The 22,112-nt window shown below is 40.8% G+C and overlaps 1 protein-coding gene across 1 annotated transcript in view; it reads right to left on the reverse strand.

The window, feature by feature from the left end:
* Positions 1-239: 239 nt before the first annotated feature.
* FAM240B (family with sequence similarity 240 member B) overlaps positions 240-22,112 on the reverse strand; it is a 56,614-nt gene continuing 34,741 nt past the window's right edge. Inside the window, exon 3 of the mRNA XM_082470007.1 lies at positions 240-17,561. Within this exon, the coding sequence (XP_082326133.1) occupies positions 17,468-17,561 (94 nt within the window). The 3' untranslated portion in view covers positions 240-17,467. The remainder of the gene's footprint in view (positions 17,562-22,112) is intronic.

Genomic DNA, 22,112 nt, shown 5'->3' on the forward strand with positions numbered 1-22,112 from the left:
CAGAGTATGCAATCAAGTGGTAAGGTAAGTGTTCAAGCACATTAAAGGGCCTTATAATCACAGGCCACATTTCTTTCTACTTTCCATGGCTTCACCCATGGTGCAAAGTCACCAGAAGAACTTTATTTATACCATTTCTAGGGTGTTGTGGGAATAGAAGTTGCCTTTAAAAAATGCAGTAGTTAATGACATATTGCACAAAGTGGAGTAACAAAAGTGAGGGTTTAGGCATCAAAACCATGTGCTAAATCTGGCCTGGCTCCTGGCTAAGGGATGTTGGACCAGCTGCTTGACCTCAAGTGTTTTCCCCTTATCTGTAAAATAAGAATGCTGTTGTTGATGCTGATGTTGCTTCCTAAGAGCTCTTGGTGTTATAAATAACCCATAAAGTGTGAAGGGTCATGTGAATGTCAGCTGTTCTTGCTATAACTCAGTGTTGGCATCCTTGGTCTCATGAAATCTCAGATCTACCCAGTCTGGCCCATAGCAGGCCTTCTTGGAGTTGGGTGTGACAAGTTCTCCATGAACTTGGTGGCTGCAGACTTTCCCTCAGTTTCCAGGGAAAGCCATCTTCAGAACCCACTATCAGCCCCAATGAGAGGTGGGGACTTCTTTGCAGGTGAGGTGGGGCAGCATCTTGCTGGGTATCTTGCAGGGTTAGGCAAAATAGGCTCTACTTTACATTAGTTTTTGGAAATTACAAACTGCTTCAGAGGTCTGAGTGTCAATAGTTGTGAAACCTTGATGCATAGAATTGAAGGAAAACCTACTATTTAAAGACTATCACATGATATCGCTTGTATGTGGAATCTAAAAACAATGGTACAAATGAACTTATTTACAAAACAGAAATAGAGTCACAGATGTAAAAAAACAAACTTATGTTTACCAGGGGAGAAGGGGGGAGGGATAAACTGGGAGATTGGGATTGACATATACACACTACTACATATAAAATAGGTAACTAATAAGGACCTACAGTACAGTGCAGGGAACTCTACTCAGTACTCTGTAATGACCTATATGGGGAAAAAAATCTACAAAGGAGTGGATATATGTATATGTATAACTGATTCACTTTGCTCTACAGCAGAAACTAACACAACATTGTAAATCAACTATACTCCAATAAAAATTAAAAAAAATATAGAAAAATGAATAGAAATTTTTAACAGAAAAATAAATATATATATTCAATGAATATAAGAAATAAAGACTATCAGGTGTTTCCTCTTTTATGAGAGATAAAGTCTGCATTAATAATTCTTCTATTTGAGAAAAGGATTAAAAAAAATCCCTCATTATTGATTTTCGTTTTTCAAAGGTGAAGTCAAGATCCTGCTCTGGAATGGAGTTCAAGGCAATGCAGAACTACATAGTTTTCTATAATAAAGTCAAAGATGGTTTCCACTGAAGGTAGAATTGCATTTCTTTGTTTATTCATTTAACTAGGATCCACTGAGCTCCCACTGTGTACCTAACATTCCTCTATGCCCTGAGTGCTGCCCTCAAGGAGCTCATAGTCTAGTAAGACAGAACAGACACCAGTGAAACAAGAATATAACTCAGGGGTCCCCAATCCCCAGTCCTTGGCCTGTTAGGAACCTGGCCGCACAGCAGGAGGTGAGCAGCAGGTGAGCGAGTGAAGCTTTATCTGCCGCTCCCCATCACTCCCCATCGCTCGCATTACCACCTGAACCATCCCTCACCCAAGCCTGTGGAAAAATTGTCTTCCATGAAATCGGTCCCTAGTGCCAAAAAGGTTGGGGACGGCTGATATAACTCATACTGGGTGCTGTGCATTCAAGGGGAATGTATGACTTGTGATGGACCTGGTCTTGAAAGGCTTCCCTAAATAAATGCAAGATGAGTCAGACTTTATAGTCAAAAGGGAGAAGATGCTCACTTCAGCAGCACATAGACTAAAATTGGAAAAATAGAATTAGCATGGCCCCTGTGCAAGGATGACACACAAATTTGTGAAGTGTTCCATATTTTTGCATAACAATGTGAAAGTGCTTAATGCTACTGAAGTGTATATTTAAATTAGTTAAAATGGTAAGTTTTATGTTATGTATATTTTACCACAATAAAAAAAGGGGAATGGTGTTGGGATGGTTCCATTGCAGACAGAGGGAACAGCAGGTACAAATGTCTTGTGGGAAGAGGGAGCAGGGCTGGTTTGTCAAGATTTGGAGGATGTTTTATGGCCTGAGATGAGGAGTCACAGGCAGAGGCCAGACCACCACAAACCTCGATACTGATCTCTGTCCTGAGATCAGTGGGAAATTGTTGAAGAGCTTTCATAAGGACAGCAATAAAATTGTGTTTTAAAAAATTACCATGGACTAGGGTAGACAGTGGGTAGAAGGGCAGTGGATGTGGCTGACCAGTTGGGAAGGTGTCAGAGTCCTTCAGAAGAGAGATGGGTGTTGCTTGGACTAGGATGTTGAGGTTGAGATGGAGAGAAGTGGATAGATTTGAGAAAAGTCAGAGGGCCAATGGCTGAACTTGTTGAAAGTTTGCTTTGGGGGTGAGGGGAGGAACCAGTCAAGAAAGATCTCCATGTTTCCAGATGGATGGTGGTTCCAGTGACTGGGACAGGAAGCACAGAGAGAAGGAGTTTGGAGAGGTGGATCATGATTCTTGTTTTGGACATGCTGAGTTTGTGAGCCTCAGGAAGTTTGCAGCTGCCAGTGCAGGGGAACCTATGCATGGGGCATTGGTGCTGGGTTAACTGAGGCCTACACTGATTTCTGGTAGAGTTTCCAGTGATGCTACCTGGCTCACAGCACAACTTGTTATCTGAAGCATGTTTGTCATGGGACATGTGAGGACTCAGGACCACTCCCAAGAGAGAAAACAGAAGGAACACCCAGTCTGCTCCACTGGGCAGCTGACAAAAACAATTTTTTCTTGTTCTGAAAGGCTGCTCTATGACAGAATCTTGACTAAACTATACATGGTGTGGATGGTAGATAAAATGCGGTTGGATATATGCATCTGGGATGGCATCTATGTGTCCACCTCCAGTCTTTTAGACCCAAGGATGAGCAGTCCTCAGAGTGCTTCTGAAACATCAAGCATAAAAGGCAGGTAATGTGTGCTGACTAATTGAAGCTAAATATCATGTTCAGTCACAGAGCTTGATAGTCTCTGTAACAGCTGCCTTTTCATTTGATAATTTTGGAAAATCAAAAACATCCACCCAAGGCAGAGGTAGCATTGTATTTTTGAGCTTCTCTCCTCCCTGCCTTGAGCTTCTCTGAAATGCCTACCACTGTTCCAGTCCCATCTGAGGTAACCTCAATCTTTATTCATACCCCACCAATGAAAAATGTGTAAAGGCTTCAAGTGAACAATCAAATGTCAAGAAAACAACATTTTAAAAGACTCTAGCTTTAGGACATACCATCTAGGCAACTAAGCATGTAATAAATGCCTGCAATTTGTTACACATGCCTCAAGAAGTAAACTCTGGCTAGATTGAATGGCAACTTTTAATCATGATCATGGACTGAGTTCTCTCACAGTGTATAAAGGTGTACAGGTCAAATTCTTGGGTAAGTTTAGAAATTTACTGCTCTGGAATTGGCTAGTCATAGTCAGTTTAAAAGTGGATACAAGTATGAGACAAACCCCCAGGTCTGATGGTAAATATGTACTGAGGGAAACTTGTTAATCTACAAAGGTCAACCTAGATGACCTTTGATGTATCCTCAAGAAATTACAGTATGATGTGAGTAAGGCTACATATAAACAAATATTACAAGTACAATACATTTAAGGAAAGCATTCTATTATGAAAATAGAAGGGTGATAGTACAGCTGGAGTGCAAGAAAAATGGGCAAAAATGAGAATGTATGGGGTTATGGGGTTTCGCCACTGTTCTGATTCCATAGTCACTAAGCACCACTCTCTTGTTAATTTGGCCCTGAATGTTGGTTTTGCTTTGCAGGTGGAAGCATTCACCAAAAAGTTGGTTCAATGATTTTGAATCACCTAATCAAAATATTCCTAGTCTCAAATTACTATACTGTTATTCAAATTTATATCATCTTTTGGATAAGTTTGGTTGGTGCTAATCTGTTCCATAGCCTCCAAACTGCTTTGATCCTCCTCAGGAGCCCACAATCTGTGGGGTGGTGAGACACTTTAGACTTGCCAGTTAACAGTATTTTGGTTTAAATGGAACATTTTGAATTTGAGCATTTGGTCTGTTTAAAATCCCATTGGCTATCAGCACTGGTTTAAATATTCTGTTTTGTATGGCTCTTAGACAAAAGCTCAGTCTTTGGGATGTCACCAACCTGTTTTTCCCCTTCTACAGCATGGTGTCCCAGAGTATGAAGTTTGTTATTTATAATAAAGAGTTTGCCTGGCCTTTGTCTTTGGTTTCTGGGACGGAGACTAAATCCTAGGAATTTCCTGAGTAATAAGAGTGTCTTTGTTGTTCATGAGGCTCTGGGATCACACCAGAGTTTATCCTAAGAAGGTAACTCAGAATGGAGGCTGGTCACCAGAAAGACCAGCCATGTAATTAGAGGGTTGAGGTTTTGAGCCAGTCTGACCTCCAGGGAGGGGAGAAGAGCTGGAGATTGAGTTCAATCCTGTGGCCAATGACTCCACCAATCATGGATACATAATAAAATCCCAGTAAATACTCTGGTCATTGAAGCTTGGTGAAGCTTCCTGGTTGGTGAACACATTAACGTGCTGGGAGGGTGATGAACCCTGATTCCATGGGGAAAGGGCATGGAAGCTTTGTGTTCATAACACTTCCAGATCTTGCCCTATGTATGTCTTCTTTTGTCTGGTCCTGATTTGAATCCTTTGTAATAAAACTGTATTTATAAGGATAGTATTTTCCAAAGTTCTGTGAGTCATTCCAGTGAATTATTGAAACTAAGGGGACTCATGGGGACCTCCTGGACTTGTAGCCATTTGGTCAAAAGTACAGGTGGCCTGGGAATCCCTGAACTTGTGGCTGGCATCCCAAAGGGGGACAGTCTTGTTGGGGACCTGTGGAGTCTGATGCTAACTCTGGGTGTTTGCATCAGAATTGAATTGTATTGCCTTATACAAAGGCTGTACTCATGGCACAAGGAGAGATATATCTGCCCTGCCCTGGTGTCCTTGTAATTCTTGCTGGGCCACATTCCCCAGGTAAGATTAATTTCTCTTAATTCATTTATTCTGTGTCTTTTATCTCTAGAGGCACATGTGTCTTTGTAAAGAATCATCAATGTATAAGCTGGCATTTTTGGTTATTGTTATACCAGTGAAACAGCTTATAACTTTTCTTTCTTACATAGTTAAAAAGTCAAAATTTCTCAGGAGGTCTGAAAATCATATTTTCAACAACTGGTGGTAGCACATCCAGTATATGGGCTTTATCCAAAATGATGTTGAGCCAATTGAAAACTAATTCCAGGATTAAGCATTGAAGGGGACAAAAGGAACTACTCATGAACATGGAAGCTCTGCTGCCTTAAGAAAAACTCACCCAGAGGAGACAGAGTTGGAGACCAACCACTCCCACCATTATTCATCTCAGTCTGCTACACAAAATCCCTGGATCATGGGGTCTGCTGAAGGACCTTCTGCTCCACCTCTGGGGTATCTTCTGTTCTCTTGGTAACCACAGATCCTCCTCTGGCAGCAGCTGCCATCATCCACTTCAACACTAGTGCAGGTTCCTCATCCCTGGCTACAGGTTGGAATTACCAGGAGAGGTTTGATAAAATGCCACAGCTGTCCTTATCTTCAGAAATTCTTGACTACTGAGGTGAGATAGTTCTCCTGGGCTCTGCTCATCATGGCCTCTCAAGGCATAGCACTTGCCTGCAGCCTTCTGGCTTGGTTAACACCAGAGAGAAAAAGCCTCTCCCTAGCTGTGTCTCCCAATTCACTCTTGGACCAGGTACATTCTGTCTCACTCTTAGTTTTTATACCTAGAAAGAAAGTTGTCAGCTTGAAATGCTTCATCTAGTTTTTCAGTTCCAATTATACATCTCTAAATTAATATCAACAAAACCAACAACTTCATTATTTAATGAGAACTTACACTGTGCTAAGGGCTTTACATGCATTTTCTTTTTCTTAGCCTTTTTATTGTGAAATATGACATATACAGAAAAAGTTTATCAAACATAAATATACATCCAAGAGAATTATCACTAAGCCAACACTCATGTAGCCATCACTCCTTCTCATTACACCCTCATTCCCCATCAAAAGTAGCCTCCACCCTGACACTTAAGGTAATAACTTCCCTGTTCTTTTTGATTGTCCATCACCAAATACGCATCTCCAAAGTTGTGTTTTATTCTGCAGTTTGTCAATTTCACACACATGGAATCTCACATATGTGTTCGTGAATGTCTAGCTTCTTTTGCTCAGTTATCACTTTCGAAATTCATCCATCTTGCTGTATGTAGCTGTAATTCATTCATTTTCATTGCTATATAACATTTCATTACATTAAAAAATCCTCTTATCCACTCTATTGTTAGCATCTGAAGCAATTCCAGATTATGGTCATTTTAACAATGCTGCTATGAATATTCTTGCATGTGCCTTCTGGTGCACACATATTAGTTGTCCTCATGTTAGCTGTCCTGATGAGTGTGTATGACAGCCCACCATTGTTTTGCTTTGCATTTCCCAATACAGTGAGGTCGAACACCCATCCTCCTATATCTTCATTGACCACCTAGACATCTTCCCCTGAAAAGTGGCTGTTAGCTCCTTTGCTCATTCTTCCACTGGGTTATCTGCTCATCTCTTATGATTCTCAGAACATTCTGGATGCAAGCCTTCTCTGTTATAAATGACAAAACACCCCCTTCACTTCAAAGCCTGACTTCTCATTCTCCCAAATGATATACCCAGATGAATGGAGGTTTCAATTTTAAAGTAGGCCATGTACATTTTCTCATGTGATCCTTCCAAAATTTCTATGAAGTAGAATTATTTCCCCCACCCTGAGGGTGAGGAAACTAATGCTTATGGAGGTTCACTAACATGCTTAGTAATTGGTAGACCTGAGATTAGCTCCCATGTCTGTCTGACTCCAAAGCCCATACACTTGACCCCTTGCCTCTACTAATAACAACTTTGTCACAGTCCCAGCAAGCAACACTTGAAAACCAGACTTGTAGGTTTCTGTTCCCTTTGTTAATCACTCTCCCAACCATGAGAGTTGCCCATTAACATTTGACAGCTAATTATTAAATAGTTACTTTAAAATACTGAGAATTTAATCCTGGGAAGAGTCTTGGAATATAAGTATCTTCAGGCCACACTTGGTAAAAAGTTAGCTCCAGTTAAATACTCTTATTTTTTAAATCAAGTTTTAACACCCAAACTGTATCACTTGGCATCATCCTCCCACTCATAAGACCTGATAGGGAAAAGATCAAACATGATTATTCAAGCGGCATCTTCTGGGACCCCCTCATGTCCGCTCATCATCACAGGGTCCCCGCCCTGTGCTGCATTTGGGGGCACTTAGTTCACTTCATGTGGCTTAGTTGGCAGGTAGATAGGACAAGAATGATGTCAGATTCATAATGTTTCACCATATGTTCAATGTGTGTCAGACCAAGACGGTGGAAAATAGAGAAATGGAAAAAGAATACCCAAAAAATGCCAACCAAAGAAAACTGGGGTAGCAATATTAATGTTATATTAAGTCTAAACTCTGTGATTTCTTTGTTGCACATTTCCAACCCCACTTGCCAGCCACATTGCTCAGTCTTCTGTACTCACCCAGAGGATGAATCCTTGCATTCTATTTATTTTCAAATGGTCTTAAAAGAAAGCTTAAGGTTCTTCTTGGTCACAACCCGGACACTATCTTAGTGCGAGGCTGACAAGAGAAGGTTCAGCTCTGACCTGACCTTGAGGCATTGCCATTGATTCTGAGGTTTTGCACCAAGACTGGTTTCTCTTGAGACCTGCCTCTGTTCTCAGCTGTGTTTATGATCAAATCCTCAGAGTCAGATCTTATGTTTTAAATTAACTTCTGGAAGGAGGAGGGGCACTTGTCAGTTGACCTGGAAACAGAGATGGATCAACCTGAAGGCTCACCCACTGACTAGGGGAAGACTGCCTGGGACAGGGATCCAGGTGGTACTGTGGGACCTCGCTCATCTGGACCCTCCAGGAGACACCAGGTGCTGGCGAACAAATGGATACTGCAGAAAAGAAAAAGCTGATCACTTGGTCTTAAAAAGTTCAGCCTGGGCTTCCCTGGTGGCACAGTGGTTGAATTGTTAATACAGTTGATATCTGAACAATGTGGGGGATAGAAGCCTGACTCCCTGCAGTTGAAAATCCACATATAACTTTACATTTGGCCCTCTGTATCTGTGGTTCTGCAGGTAGGGAGTCAACCAACTGTAGATTGTGTAGTGCTGTAGTACACATTTATAGAAAAAATCAGTATAAGTGGATCTGTACAGTTCAAACCTGTGTTGTTCGAGACAACTCTACACTGAAATAAATGTGCGACTGTCAATACCTGTTTAGTGCTCTGGAGTGACCAGGACTTCTCACACACCGATCAGACCAGGACAGTGGGGGCTCCTGTGCTGTCCTTACTCTGGGGAAGGAGCCCCAAACATCCACTGCTCCAACACCACGGACACAAGTTCCAACATATTTATGTAGCATCTGTCTTGTTATTTGCTTAATATTTTAAAAAATGTGCTCACTTTCTTTTACTTAAGTAAATATATATATATATATATATATATATATATATATATATATCCTTTATAAGTCTCAATCAGTTTTTTACCAATATATGAATACTTACACACATCAGTTAAGCATTTTTTTAAAAGCCTTTTACTACCATTGGTCTGACTGTCACATAGTGGGAGGTACTGGTGGTGAGAGAAGACTGAAAAGACTCATTACCAGTTAGGATCCAGTAAAGGAGGCCTCTTCCACCCAAGGCTTCTGAGGAGCTGTACCACCTCCCTGGGGATGGATGGGGCTTTTAAGGAGTCAGCCTGTATTTATTGCACTGGGGTGACACCCTGGGAATCAAAGAGGTATCTGAAGAGAAAAGAATGTTCTTCCTGAGAGGAACTATAACATATTTTGGTACCAGCCCCAAACAAACAATGTTTAAAATATTGACCTCTTGACAGAAGTTCACAGGCAGGGGTGTCTGATAGGGACTTGTGGTTAAGACCACCACCACTGGAAATGTCCTGAAATGCAATGCAATTATGAACAGCCTTGTCCACCTGCCTCTTCCTCTCCCAGCCCAAGAAAACAGAATGGGTGGGATCTAAAAGAAAAAAATCTCAAACCACAGCCCTGCACAAACCTCAGCTGAGAAGAGCAGCCTTGGCAGGAGGAGCACCTCCATTGCCTTCCAGCAGATGCACTGTGACCACAGCTTACACAATGAAGAAACTCAGTGGGCACTAAAGCCAATGTGGAGGCCAGAAGTCAAGGTGACCTTGGCTCCCAGCTGACTCCTTTGATCTAATTGCTTAAATCGTATTCTTCCACGGTCACCTCCTCTCCACCAGCCTCCTGCCAGGTCAGCAGACGTAGAGTATGATCTGCTCACTGCCCTCTTGGACTTGGACTTGGGTACGAGAGTCCTCAGATGAGGTAATAATGGGAAAAGTACATTGTGGACTTTAATGCTAAAATGTTAATAGCTAATATTTATTGCAGTGTTTTGGTGTTTCAAGTATTGTTCAAGCACTCTGCTTATCTAATCTTGACAATAACCCTATAAGGTAGGTACTTCAGAGATGAGGGAACTGAGTTTTGGAGAGGTTAAGTGACTTGCCTATGGTCTTCAGCTTGGAAGGTGCAGCCCACGACTCTTAACTGGTAGCCTGTGGGCTAGCTGGCCAGGGGCCTCCCTCTCCCCCACTTCCCCCCATACTCTGAAGATCCAGACCACATGGAGCCTTTGGAGAGACTGATGCATATTAGTATGCTAATGCATCTGAGAAGTTCAGCAGTAAACACTTAAAAATGAAGCTGATTATATTTCTTCAGTCTAAAGTGTCTCACACCTAGTTGAGCACCCCCCTACCCCACCCCCACCTTTAAATGGGATTCTTATTCCCCAGAACATAGAAGGAAGTGAGCCAGGCCTCTGTGAGCATCTTTGTGCAGGCACGGGAGGAGCTTCCGTTCCCAGGGCAGCCACTAATGCTGATGTACTTGTCTCTGGCCAGGCTCTGGGCCAGTGTCTAGCCTGGGATCAGTCATTGTAGCCAGACATCCAGGCAGTATCATTAGGTGCAACCTAGTCAGGGCCCTGGGGCTTGTGCCTGTGTACTGGGGGCTAGGTCCAGAGAAGGACTTTTTTTTCTTTATCCATTACTTCCTTACTCTTTACTGTTTGTTGTTTACAAGAGAGAGAAAGACAACTACAATGTTTTAAGAAAAAAAAAAGGGTGAAGAAATCAAATGGTCTAGGGGTGAAGTTGGCTCCAGATCTGTCTGAATCCAAGGACTAAAATAAAGTCCCCCCACCTCCCCATCTCTCAGCTTTGCCTTCTTGTGCTTTGACTTCATTCATGGACAGCACTGTCCCCGTGGTGACTGACAGCAGCTTCAGGCTCCATCAGCTTTATTGCTGGCAGATCCTATAGTTCCAGCCCAGGCCCTGGACCTATTTGGGTCCTGGGCCTTCCCTGCACCAATCTTTAGCACTTCTTTGATCAGCCAGGCTTGTGTCACAGGCCTGCGGGTGGGGATACCTCTCTTTACCACATGCAAAGTGAGTTGGAGATGGGCCTTTACCCCATCCCCCACCCCATTACAGTCTGTTGTAAGGGAAAGGGGGAATTGACACTGGTCAGGCAAAACCAACAGCACCAGTACGAAGGGGTCTAGTATGAGCCAGTAGTTGTCTTCTCTTGCATGGTCACTGTTTGACAGAGCAGTTCCACCTCTTAGAGTTTATTCTAAGTAGATAATTGGACAGATATATAAAAAAAAATTAAAGAAAATAACATTCATTGAAATGTCCTTTGTAGTGAAAAACTAAAAAGTCTGTCAAAAGGGAATTGTTGGGGCTTCCCTGGTGGCGCAGTGGTTGAGAATCTGCCTGCCAATGCAGGGGACACGGGTTCAAGCCCTGGTCTGGGAAGATCCCACATGCCGCGGAGCAACTAGGCCCGTGAGCCACAATTACTGAGCCTGCACGTCTGGAGCCTGTGCTCCGCAACAAGAGAGGCCGCGATAATGAGAGACCCGTGCAACGCAATGAAGAGTGGCCCCCACTTGCCGCAACTAGAGAAAGCCCTCGCACAGAAACGAAGACCCAACGCAGCCATAAATAAATAAATAAATAAACCCAAAGTTTAAAAAAAAAAAGTTGTACCATTTTTAAAAAAAAGGGAATTGTTTACATTAATTATTTACATCCAAATAATACACAGCCAACAAAAATATGGTCTACAAAAGATTTTTTAATCAATTTTATAATGTCCAGAATATATTGTTGAATGGAAAAACCGGTAAAAATTAATTTGTGGTAAGGTTACACTTTTGAAAAATTATTTATCTTTTTGAAAGATAATATATATAAATAGAGGGATGCTTGAAAGTTTAAAAGATATTAGCAGTGTTTATTGCTGGTTGGTGAACTTTGGGTGATTTTTATAAGCTTTTTACTTTCCTGAAATTTTACCACAAACTTGTCTATTTTTACAATCAAAAATTATTTATTACAAGTGCAATTATTTACTCTCTTCAAAGAAAACTATTATTTTCTAAGATAATTAATCTAAGGTTCCTGGCGTGGGGGAATCCTATCTTCCCCCTTTAGCATCTATGTTCTGAAGAGGAACATTGGCAAGCAGAAGCTGAGGGGGTTGCCTGGGGCTCCTCATTCCTGTCCTGTTGTGGTCCTCTGGGGAAGCCTGGCTTTGTTCTTCACCTGCATTTCAGCAGTGTTTCAGTGCTCATGGTGTTTGGGGGAGGTGGCCCAGAGTTGCAAATAATCCTTTGATTTATCTAAGGATTATTAGGTCTTTGGGTGTTGCCCATCTCGTCTGAAAGCGTAGGACAGTAAATCTTTTCTAACCAGTGTCCACCCCTCACTCTATGCCCATCCACCATGTCTCTGGTAGCAAAGCCTTCAAGTGCCATGCTGTCTCCTGGCTGGGCACATGTGTTTCCGCTTGTCTGCACCAAAAACAGCCTGAGGGCTTGGGCGCTGATCTGGATGTTGAGAGCTCTTCACAATTTTACTATTTAATTGCTTTTGTGAAAAGAGATATTTTCTGCTTTCATTTCTTCTGTCACTGATACTAAATCATTTGTCCAAAAGACAAAAGACCTTTTATAGCTACTTATTATCAATCATAAATAAAGCTGTGGTTTAAATTCAGTAAAGTCTTTTTGAGTGGCTGAGCTCATCTCTAATTTAGTGCAATTCAAGATTTTGCCATTTTCAGTTTGTTTCACACAGGGTTATTAAAGGAAATGTGTTAATTAATTTTGAAATAAAAAGTTGTAAACTTAAGGGGTTTTTTTTGAGTCACAGCATAAGGCAAATTAGTCCTGTTTTGGTCTCTATATTTAATAATTTTAGACCACATTCTTATTTGTATTTTCACTCACCTTGAATGGAGTGGAGATCACATAAGGGGTATATTTTCCAAATCAAGCTGTTTGGATAAACTTAGTTTTAACAGAGACTATCCCTAGCATCTGTAGAGTGCATTCTCCACACTGCTGCCAAGGGTGTTTCACTCAGTCACTTAAGAAATTCTTAGCAAGTTACTGCCCTGCCTAAAAGCCTCTAATGAGTCTCCATTGCCTTTGGAGACTCATCAACTCCTTAGCCAGCACTTCAAGTGCCTCCTGTTTAACCCCAAACCATCTCTCCAGTTAAAAAAAGCTCATTCCTGAGGAAGAATGCTGTTCCCTCTCCTTCGAGGCCTAATCTCACCCTCTCTGTGAGACTTCCATGCCTCTCCCAGGCTGGACCCTCCACAGCATCTCATGTGCCCTTCTTATGACCTTCCATGCTGACTCAGTTTCCACCTCTCTTCACTGAAGTATAATTGACAAATTGTATATATTTAAGATATACAACGTGATGTTTTGATACATATATACTTTGTGAAATGATTACCACAGTCAAGCTAATTAACATTTCCATCACCTCACATAGTTACCTTTATCTGTATGTGTATGTGTGCTGAGAAAACAAGTCTACTCTCTTAACAAATTTCAAATATACAATATAGTACTGTTAAACTACAGTGGTTGCCAGGGGCTGGGGCTTGGGGGAAATGGGAAGATGGTACAAAGTTTCAGTTGTGCAGGATGACTAAGTTTTGGAGATCTAGTGTACACCCTGGTGACTAACTCGGTTTTAATTGTTTGTCTTTCTCCACTCAATCCTGTGCCCTCTGGAGAAGACATTCCCAAGTCTGGCTAAGCATCAGAGTCTCCTGGGTAGCTTGATAAAAATACAAAAATCCCTGAGCTCCATACCAGACCAACAGAATCAGAATCTCTGGGGGTGGAGTCCAGATATCCATAAATTTTAATCAGTTTTCTAGGTGATTCTGACCAGCAGGCAGGCTTGGTAACCACTGCCCCATTGCATTTTCCATGGACCCAGCCCAGTGAGAGCAAGGAATGGAATGAGGCAGAGAGCTGAAGTACATGGAGGACTCACTCTGTACCAGCTCCTCTCTAGGAGATTTTACATCTGTACATTTAATCTCAACCACCTAAAGAAATAGATTATAGCAAGCCCAAGCCTATTACTATAGACAAGAAAACCACAGTTAAAGGGGTTAGGCCCTTGTCCAAGATTCCCACTGGTAACAAAGCCAGCTCTGCTGTCTTTTTAGGCTCATTCTTTTTACTTAACTCATGTTAATTAAATGTTAGTTAAAATAAGTTAACATCTATATTTTTTAGAATCTCTGTGCCTTGCTCCCTTACATTCAATCAACCTGCAAGACCTACCCACTCTATCTGCTCATCTTCATTCTCTGCCATGTAGACCTCGGAAACAGCCTTCTAATTTGTCTCCTACCATTTCACCTCTAATCTGTTTTCCTAACTGTAGCTGAGTAATCATTTAAACTTGCAAATCTGCCAAAGCCACTGCTCGTGGTACATTTTACCACATATAAGCTTTTCATGTTTACATATAAAAATATGCCTATTTTTACCTTTATAGCTTTGAGGTTTTCAGACTTGATAATGGGTGTTTAAGTGAGCCTTCCCTGCCCTTTAGACTTCTAATGCAAATGACAATATAGGGGTTAAGTTTTACAATGAATAAAGAGTTTGTACATATTGACGTAGGAAGGCAAACCTCAGAAGAATGGGCAATAGGTATGAGTAGGTAATTCACAGATGAGGAAATTAAACTAATAAACAAATAAATGAAAAGAAACCCCAATCACTAATGGTCAAAGAAACAAAGTGATGTCACTCAACTCCCCTTGGATTAGAAAAAATTAAAAACAGCTATGACCAGGACATGGAACCAACCTAAATGTCCATCAACAGATGAATGGATAAAGAAGATGTGGCACATATATACAATGGAACATTACTTAACCATAAAAAGAAATGAAATTGAGTTATTTGTAGTGATGTGGATGGACCTAGAGTCTGTCATAGAATGAAGTAAGTCAGAAAGAGAAAAACAAATACCATATGCTAACACGTATATATGGAATCTAAAAAAAAAAAAAAGGTACTGATGAGCCTAGTGACAGGGCAGGAATAAAGACATAGACATAGAGAATGGACTTGAGGACATGGGGTGGGGGGAGGGGGAAGCTGGTGCGAAGTGAGAGTAGCATGGACATATATACACTACCGAATGTAAAATAGTTAGCTAGTGGGAAGCAGCAGCATAGCACAGGGAGATCAGCTCGGTGCTTTGCGATGACCTAGAGAGGAGGGATAGGGACAGTGGGAGGGAGGCTCAAGAGGGAGGGTATATGTGGATATATGTATGCATATGGTTGATTCACCTTGTTGTACAACAGAAACTAACACAATGTTGTGAAGCAATTATACTCCAATAAGGATCTATTAAAAAAAAAACAGCTATGATATATATTGCTGGCAGCAATGTGGGAGAAGCGTATTCTTGTAAACTGCTGGTTCATAAGGAAGATTCATCAGCCTTTTTGGGAAGTGTTCTAGTAACATTTTAAAAGAATTTGCAATACTGTTTGTTCTAATTTCCCGTTCCTGGAAATCAGTTTACTTTCCAGCTCAAAACCATTAGAATAAAGGACCTGTGAACAAGAGTATTTACTGCTGCATTGTTCAAACGGCAAAAACCTGGATGTAGCATGATTGTCCATCCTTAAAAGAATTGTTGACTTTATTATGGAACATCCACATCATGGTATAATATGATCCCATTAAAAATATATATTGGAGCCAAACTGACTTCAAAGCATTTGTATCAGGAATAGTTGAGTGAGGAAAGCAAGATGCAGAAAAATGTGATATGATCTTCTTTTATAAATTGTTACCACACAAACACATTCACACAAAGTCCTTTAGATGTAGAGTGAGTGTGAGTGTGTGTTTGTGTGTGTATGTGAGTGTGTGAGTGAGTGTGTGTCTGTACATGTCTATGTGAACACAGAGAAAACTACAGGAGGACTCAGACTAGGTAATTAACATGGGTAAGGGGGGTACAAGGGTTGCTGATGGTAAAGAGTGCAGAAAGAAGGGAGGGAGCAAGCCAAGACAATAAAGACAAGGGATAAAAGGTTAATAAAAACTAATAAAATCATATCAGCATATATGATATAATCATATTTATGCACTTATATAAAATTATATACATATGTATGTATAGACAAAATCTGAAAAAATTAAAAATGCAAACCTAATCTGTTCATTTCTCTACCTAAAATCTGTCAATGGCTTCCTAATCCCCTGTGGATCAATGCAGGATCTTTAGCTTGGGCTCCAGAGGCCCCTGCTCATGTCTCCACCCTCCTATAAAACAGCTGCCCTCCTCATTCTGTGTCACAGACACATGTTTCCTGGTTCTTCACCTCCCAGGACCCCCAGGACCCCTCCACCCTGCAGCCCTCCTGCTCTTCTTTAGTTCTTCACACATGCTGTTTCTTTTCTTCTGCATGACTCTTACTCATTTTTATAAGTCTCAGCTTAAATATCAGTTTCTCAGGGGGCTGTCTCTGACTCTCAGATGTGGTTATGTATCCTGATATCTATTCCCATGGTTCTCTGTCCTTACTAAAATTCTGTTTTATTATTAGCTTCTTTTCCCAAACTTTGCTCAGATTTTCCCAGCTGTAATTTACTGCTTAGTTGTTATATCTGAATTGGATAAGAGCCTATAGCAAAGACCTGAACATTGTACCCTGGATCTCATAACTGTGGGGATGTGGAATCACCTCTCCAACCCTCCTGCCACCCTGTGGACCTCTCAGCCATAAGGATCTCTTTTAGTTTTATAGGGACAGCAGTTTATGCCACCACATAGCATCTGTGAGTGCTGTTATACCCTCCCCAGCATTGTCTGTGTCATTCTCTGGGTCCCTCTGGCCATCTGTGCTCCTTGGCTGCCTCAGGCTTCCCACTCTGCTCCTGTCCCCTGTGAGGAATCCTTGGGTAGAGGAGCAGAGGAGCCCTAGTTCCTGTGATTGACAGAATCCCTCCTGATCTGTGACCATGATCATGCTCTGGGCCTGAGAGGAGGCTGCAGTGAAAGTGACTTTAAATTCCAAAACATTCTAAAGACAGCTTGGAGCTGACACTTGCTATAGCAGCAGAGAACTAACCACGACAGGCATGAGGGAGTTAACACAGGGCACACACCAGTGAGGGCACGACAACCAAGTTTATTAAGCATTACTTTGCTTTCACTGCATGTTTCTAATTAAATGTTTATTTTAAAAAAACCCAATTTATATGAAGAGAAAATAATTTAGTTCAGTTCATTTTCAAACCATAATATTAAAAAATTATTCTTTTCATAATAACAGCTTTCTTTCTATAAGCAGTAGCATTTCTGTCTTCACAAAAAAGGGAGAACAGGAAAACAGATTGTATGACTATGTTTTTCCAGAAGACCTAGGTAAGCCAGTTTCCCAACAAGGTCATTGCCCCTGGTAAGCTTGGATAAAATAAGATTTTTTAAATGAGAAGAAAATGTGGAAATAAATTACATTTCATGTTAACTCAAAGAGATTTTTATATTAGATAACCCGAGCTTCTTATCCCTTTGGAGGTCATCCTGTCCTCTGTGGCAGGGAGGATTGAGTTGGATAAAGACTCCCATTAGCACTGGGGGAGGTTTCACATGTAAATAGCCTCACAAATGGGAGAGCAAATAGAGAGTGTCCTGCTTAGTAAGTCAACATAATTTGGGTGCTAGTTTTTTCTCTTAGAAAAGTGCCCTTGGTGGCTTGTTATCTTTGAAGCGGATGAGGCAGGAAGCTCTCAGCCCACAGTGTTTGCCTGCTTTTCCTTCCCATCAGGATTGTCCAGCATCCCCAGCCTTTTCTCCAGTCTCTGCTTCCATTCTTCTCTGAGCCTGAGGAGGGGAAACAATATACGTGGTTAGTGCATTTGTCTACACATCTGCTGGTCCAGATAAGTTTTTTGTTTTTTGGTTTATTTTCCTTCTGAAGAATATTAGAATATTTCTCCTTCTGAAGAAATAAATGGCTTTTACAAATTAATGAAGAAAAAAATCAATAGAGTAATGAGCAGTCTATGAATATGTAGTTTTCTCCAAAATTTATTCCTTCCTACATTGGTATGTGGATTCAGTGTAATATCAATCAAAATCCCAGCAGGACTTTTCTGTAGCTATCAACAAGCTGATTCTAAATTTTATATGGAAAGGCAAAAGAAGTCAATTAGCCAAAACAATTTTAAAGTAGAAGAAGGTTGGGAGACTCATACTACATGATTTTGAGGCTTAATATAAAGCTACCATCATCAAGACAGTGTAGCATTGGCGAAGGAAGAAATAGATCAATGGAACAGAATAGTCTGGAAATAAACATACACAAATATAGCCAATTGATTTTTGACAAGGTACAAAGGCAACTCAATGGAGGAAGGATAGTATTTTTTTTTAAATAAATGATGCTGGAACATTATATATCCATATTAAAAAATGGACTTTGATCCACACTCCACATCTTATACAAAATTAACTAAAAATGGATCATAGACATAAATGTAAACTGTAAGACCAAGGCTTCAAGAAAAAAGCCACAAAATAATATCTTCATGACCTTGGGATAAGGAAAAAATTCTTATATACATTACAAAAAGCATGATTCATAAAAGAATAAAAAACTTGGGACTTCATCAAAATTAAAACAATTTGTTCTGTAAAAGATACTGTAAAGAGAATAAAAGACAAGCCACAAACAGGGAGAAAATATTTGCAAGTCACATATCTGATAAGGGACTTATTTCCAGAATATATATAGTTTCAAACTCAATGATAAGAAAATAACATAATGGGGAAAATATTTGAACAGACATTTTCCTAAAGAAGTTATATAGGTGGCAAATAAACACGTAAAAGATGCTCAACATAATTAGGAAAATGCAAATTAAAACCACAATGAGGTACCACTTACCTCATAGAATAACCAAAACAAACAAAAAAAAAACAAAACCAACTCTTTCCCCCTACCTCCCCTGGCAAAACCAAAAACCAACCCCCACCCCCCAAACCAAAAAACCCTCACAACAAAACTCAAACCAAGTGTTGGCCGGGATGCTGAGTAACTGGAACTCTTTTACATTGTTATTAAATGCAAAACGGTGCAGTCAGTTTGTAAAACAGTTTGGCAGTTTCTTATACAGTTAACCATACACTTACCATATGACCCAGTAATTTCAATCCTATTTGCTCAAGAGAAATAGAAATTTGTGTTCACACAGAAATCTGTATGTGAATGTTTATAGCACTTTTATTTATAGTCACCAAAAACTGGAAACAACTTAAATGTCCTTCAATGGAGAGTGGATCACCAAATTGTGATACATCCCTACCACAGAAAAGTACTCAGCAATGAGAAGGAATGGATATACACAACTGATACACACAACAAGAAGAATAAATCCCAAGTACACTGTGCTAAATGAAAAGAGCCAGACACAAAAGACTACATACTGTATAATTCATTTATGACATTCTGGAAAAGGCAAAACTATAGGGATGAAGTACAGATCAGTGGTTGCTATGGACTGGAAATTGGGAAAGGAGTTGACCACAAAGGAGAAGCATAAGGAAATTTTTCAGAATGATGGAACTATTCTATATCTTGACTGTGGTGATTACATGACTCTGAGCATTCGTCAAACTCATAGATCTGTACACAAAAAGAAAAGAAATGCATGGTGCTTATAAATCAATTAAGAAAAAGAAAGTCTATAATCAAACAGGCAGAGGCTATACAAAGGCAGTTTCTGAAGAAGAAATCCAGCTAGTTCCTATGCATATGAAAAGATCTCAACAAAACCTGTAATTAATTAAATTCAGTTTAAAACAGTGAGATGCCATTTTCACCTGTCAGATTAACAATGGTTAAGAGTTTGACAACACACAGTGTGAGTGACTGTGGGACTTGGCATTCCCATACTTAGAGTGGAAGTTTAAATTAAAACAACCTCTTTGCAAGACAAGGAGGCAATAGCTATCAAAATTTAAAACACTCATCTTTTGACATAACATCTTCATTTCTGTGAACTTATCCCATAATGCTTATCCATGTATGAAAAATGTATGTACAAGTATTCTTATTACAATATTGTTTGTAAAGCTAAAAAATGAAAAACAACCTAAATGTCCTTCAGTGTGATTGTTTAAATTAATTGTCACATCATTATTGTGGAAAACATTAAAGAAGTACTGAAAGTGCCGATATAGAAAAACTTCCAAGATAACATAAGTTAAAAAAGGAAGGTGCATATTAATACTATGTATAAAATAGATAACTAATGAGAACCTAGTTTATAGCACAGGGAACTCTATTCAGTGCTCTGTGGTGACCTAAATGAGAAGGAAATCCAAAAATGAGGGGATATGTGTATATGTATAGCTGATTCACTCTGCTGTACAGTATAAAATAACAATATTGTAAAGCAACTATACTCCAATAAAAATTTTTTAAAAAATTAAAAAAGGAAGGTGCAGAATACTGAAGATTGTGTAGGTCCCATTTTGCATAAAAATACAGCACACTTATTTATTTGCTTATAAAAACTAAAGTTTTGGAGAGAGATATATGAGAAACTATTGATGTCAGTTTTCTCTGGAGAGCAGGTCTAGGAGCCTAAGTGTGAAGGACACTAGTATTAAAAAGTATACACTTGAGGAGACCTTCAAGATGGCAGAGTAGTAAGATGTGGAAATCACCTTCCTCCCCACAGATGCATCAGAAATACATCTACATGTGGAACAACTCCTACAGAACGCCTACTGAATGCTGGCAGAAGACCTCAGACTACCCAAAAGGCAAGAAACCTCCCACGTACCCGGGTAGGGCAAAAGAAAAAAGAAAAAACAGAGACAAAAGAATAGGGATGGGACCTGCACCTCTGGGAGGAAACGGTGAAGGAGGAAAAGTTTCCACACACTAGGAAGCCCCTTCACAGGCGGAGATGGGGTGTGGCAGGGGGCGGAGGAAACTTCGGAGCCACAGAGCAGAGCGCAGCAACAGGGTTGCAGAGGGCAAAGTGGAGAGATTCCCACACAGAGGATCGCTGCCAACCAGGACTCACCAGCCTGAGAGGCTTGTCTGCTCACCCGCCAGGGCAGGTCGGGGCTGGTAGCTGAGGCTCGGGCTTCGGCGGCAGACCCCAGGAAGAGGACTGGGGTTGGCTGTGTGAACACAACCTGAAGGGGGCTAGTGCACCACAGCTAGCCGAGAGGGAGTCCAGGAAAAAGTCTGGACCTGCCTAAGAGGCAAGAGATTGTTTCAGGGTGCGCTAGGAGAGGGGATTCAAAGCACTGCCTAAACAAGCTCCAGAGACAGGTGTGAGCCATGGCTATCAGCACAGACACCAGAGATGGGCATGAAACACTAAGGCTACTGCTGCAGCCACCAAGAAACCTGTGTGCAAGTACAGGTCACTATCCACATCTCCCCTCACAGGAGACTGTTCAGCCCACCACTGCCAGGGTCCCGTGATCCAGGGACAACTTCCCCAGGACAACACACGGTGCACCTCATGCTGTTGCAACATTACGCCAGCCTCTGCTGCCACAGGCTCACCCCACATTCCGTACCCAGACCTCCCCCCTGCCTGAGTGAGCCAGAACCCACTAATCAGCTGCTCCTTTAAACCCATCCTCTCTGGGCAGGAACAGATGCCCTCAGGAGACCTACATGCACAGGTGGGGCCAAATCCAAAGCTGAACCCCAGGAGCTGTTCGAACAAAGAAGAGAAAGGGAAATCTCTCCCAGCAGCCTCAGGAACAGCAGATTAAATCTCAACAATCAACTTGATGTACCCTGCATCTGTGGAATACCTGAATAGACAACGAATCATGCCAAAATTGAGGCGGTGGACTTTGGGAGCAACAGCAGACTTGAGGTTTGCTGTATGTGACTGACTGGTTTCTGGTTTTATGTTTACCTTAGTTTAGTATTTAGAGTTTATTATCATTGCTAGATTTATTTACTGATTTGGTTGCTCTCTTCCTTTTTTAAAAATATATACATATATATATTTTTTCCTTTTTCTCTTTTTGTGAGTGTGTATGGGTATGCTTCTTTGTGTGATTTCGTCTGTATAGCTTTGCTTTTACCATTTCTCCTAGGGTTCTGTCTGTCTGCTTTACTGTGTTTTTTTTTAAATATAGTTTTTAACGCTTGTTATCAATGGTGGATTTGTTTTTTGGTTTGATTGCTCTCTTCTTTCTTTCTTTCTTTTTAAATCACCTATTTTTTTTAATTTTAATACTTTTTAAATTTTTTACTTTAATAATTTTTTTTTCTTTTTATTTCTTTTTTCTTTCTTTCTCCCATTTCTTCTGAGCCGTGTGGCTGACAGGGTCTTAGTACTCTGGCCAGGTGTCAGGCCTGTGCCTCTGAGGTGGGAGAGCCGAGTTCAG

Source organism: Balaenoptera physalus (assembly GCF_965194825.1).
Source record: "Balaenoptera physalus genome assembly, chromosome: 7".
Classification (NCBI taxonomy): domain Eukaryota; kingdom Metazoa; phylum Chordata; class Mammalia; order Artiodactyla; family Balaenopteridae; genus Balaenoptera; species Balaenoptera physalus.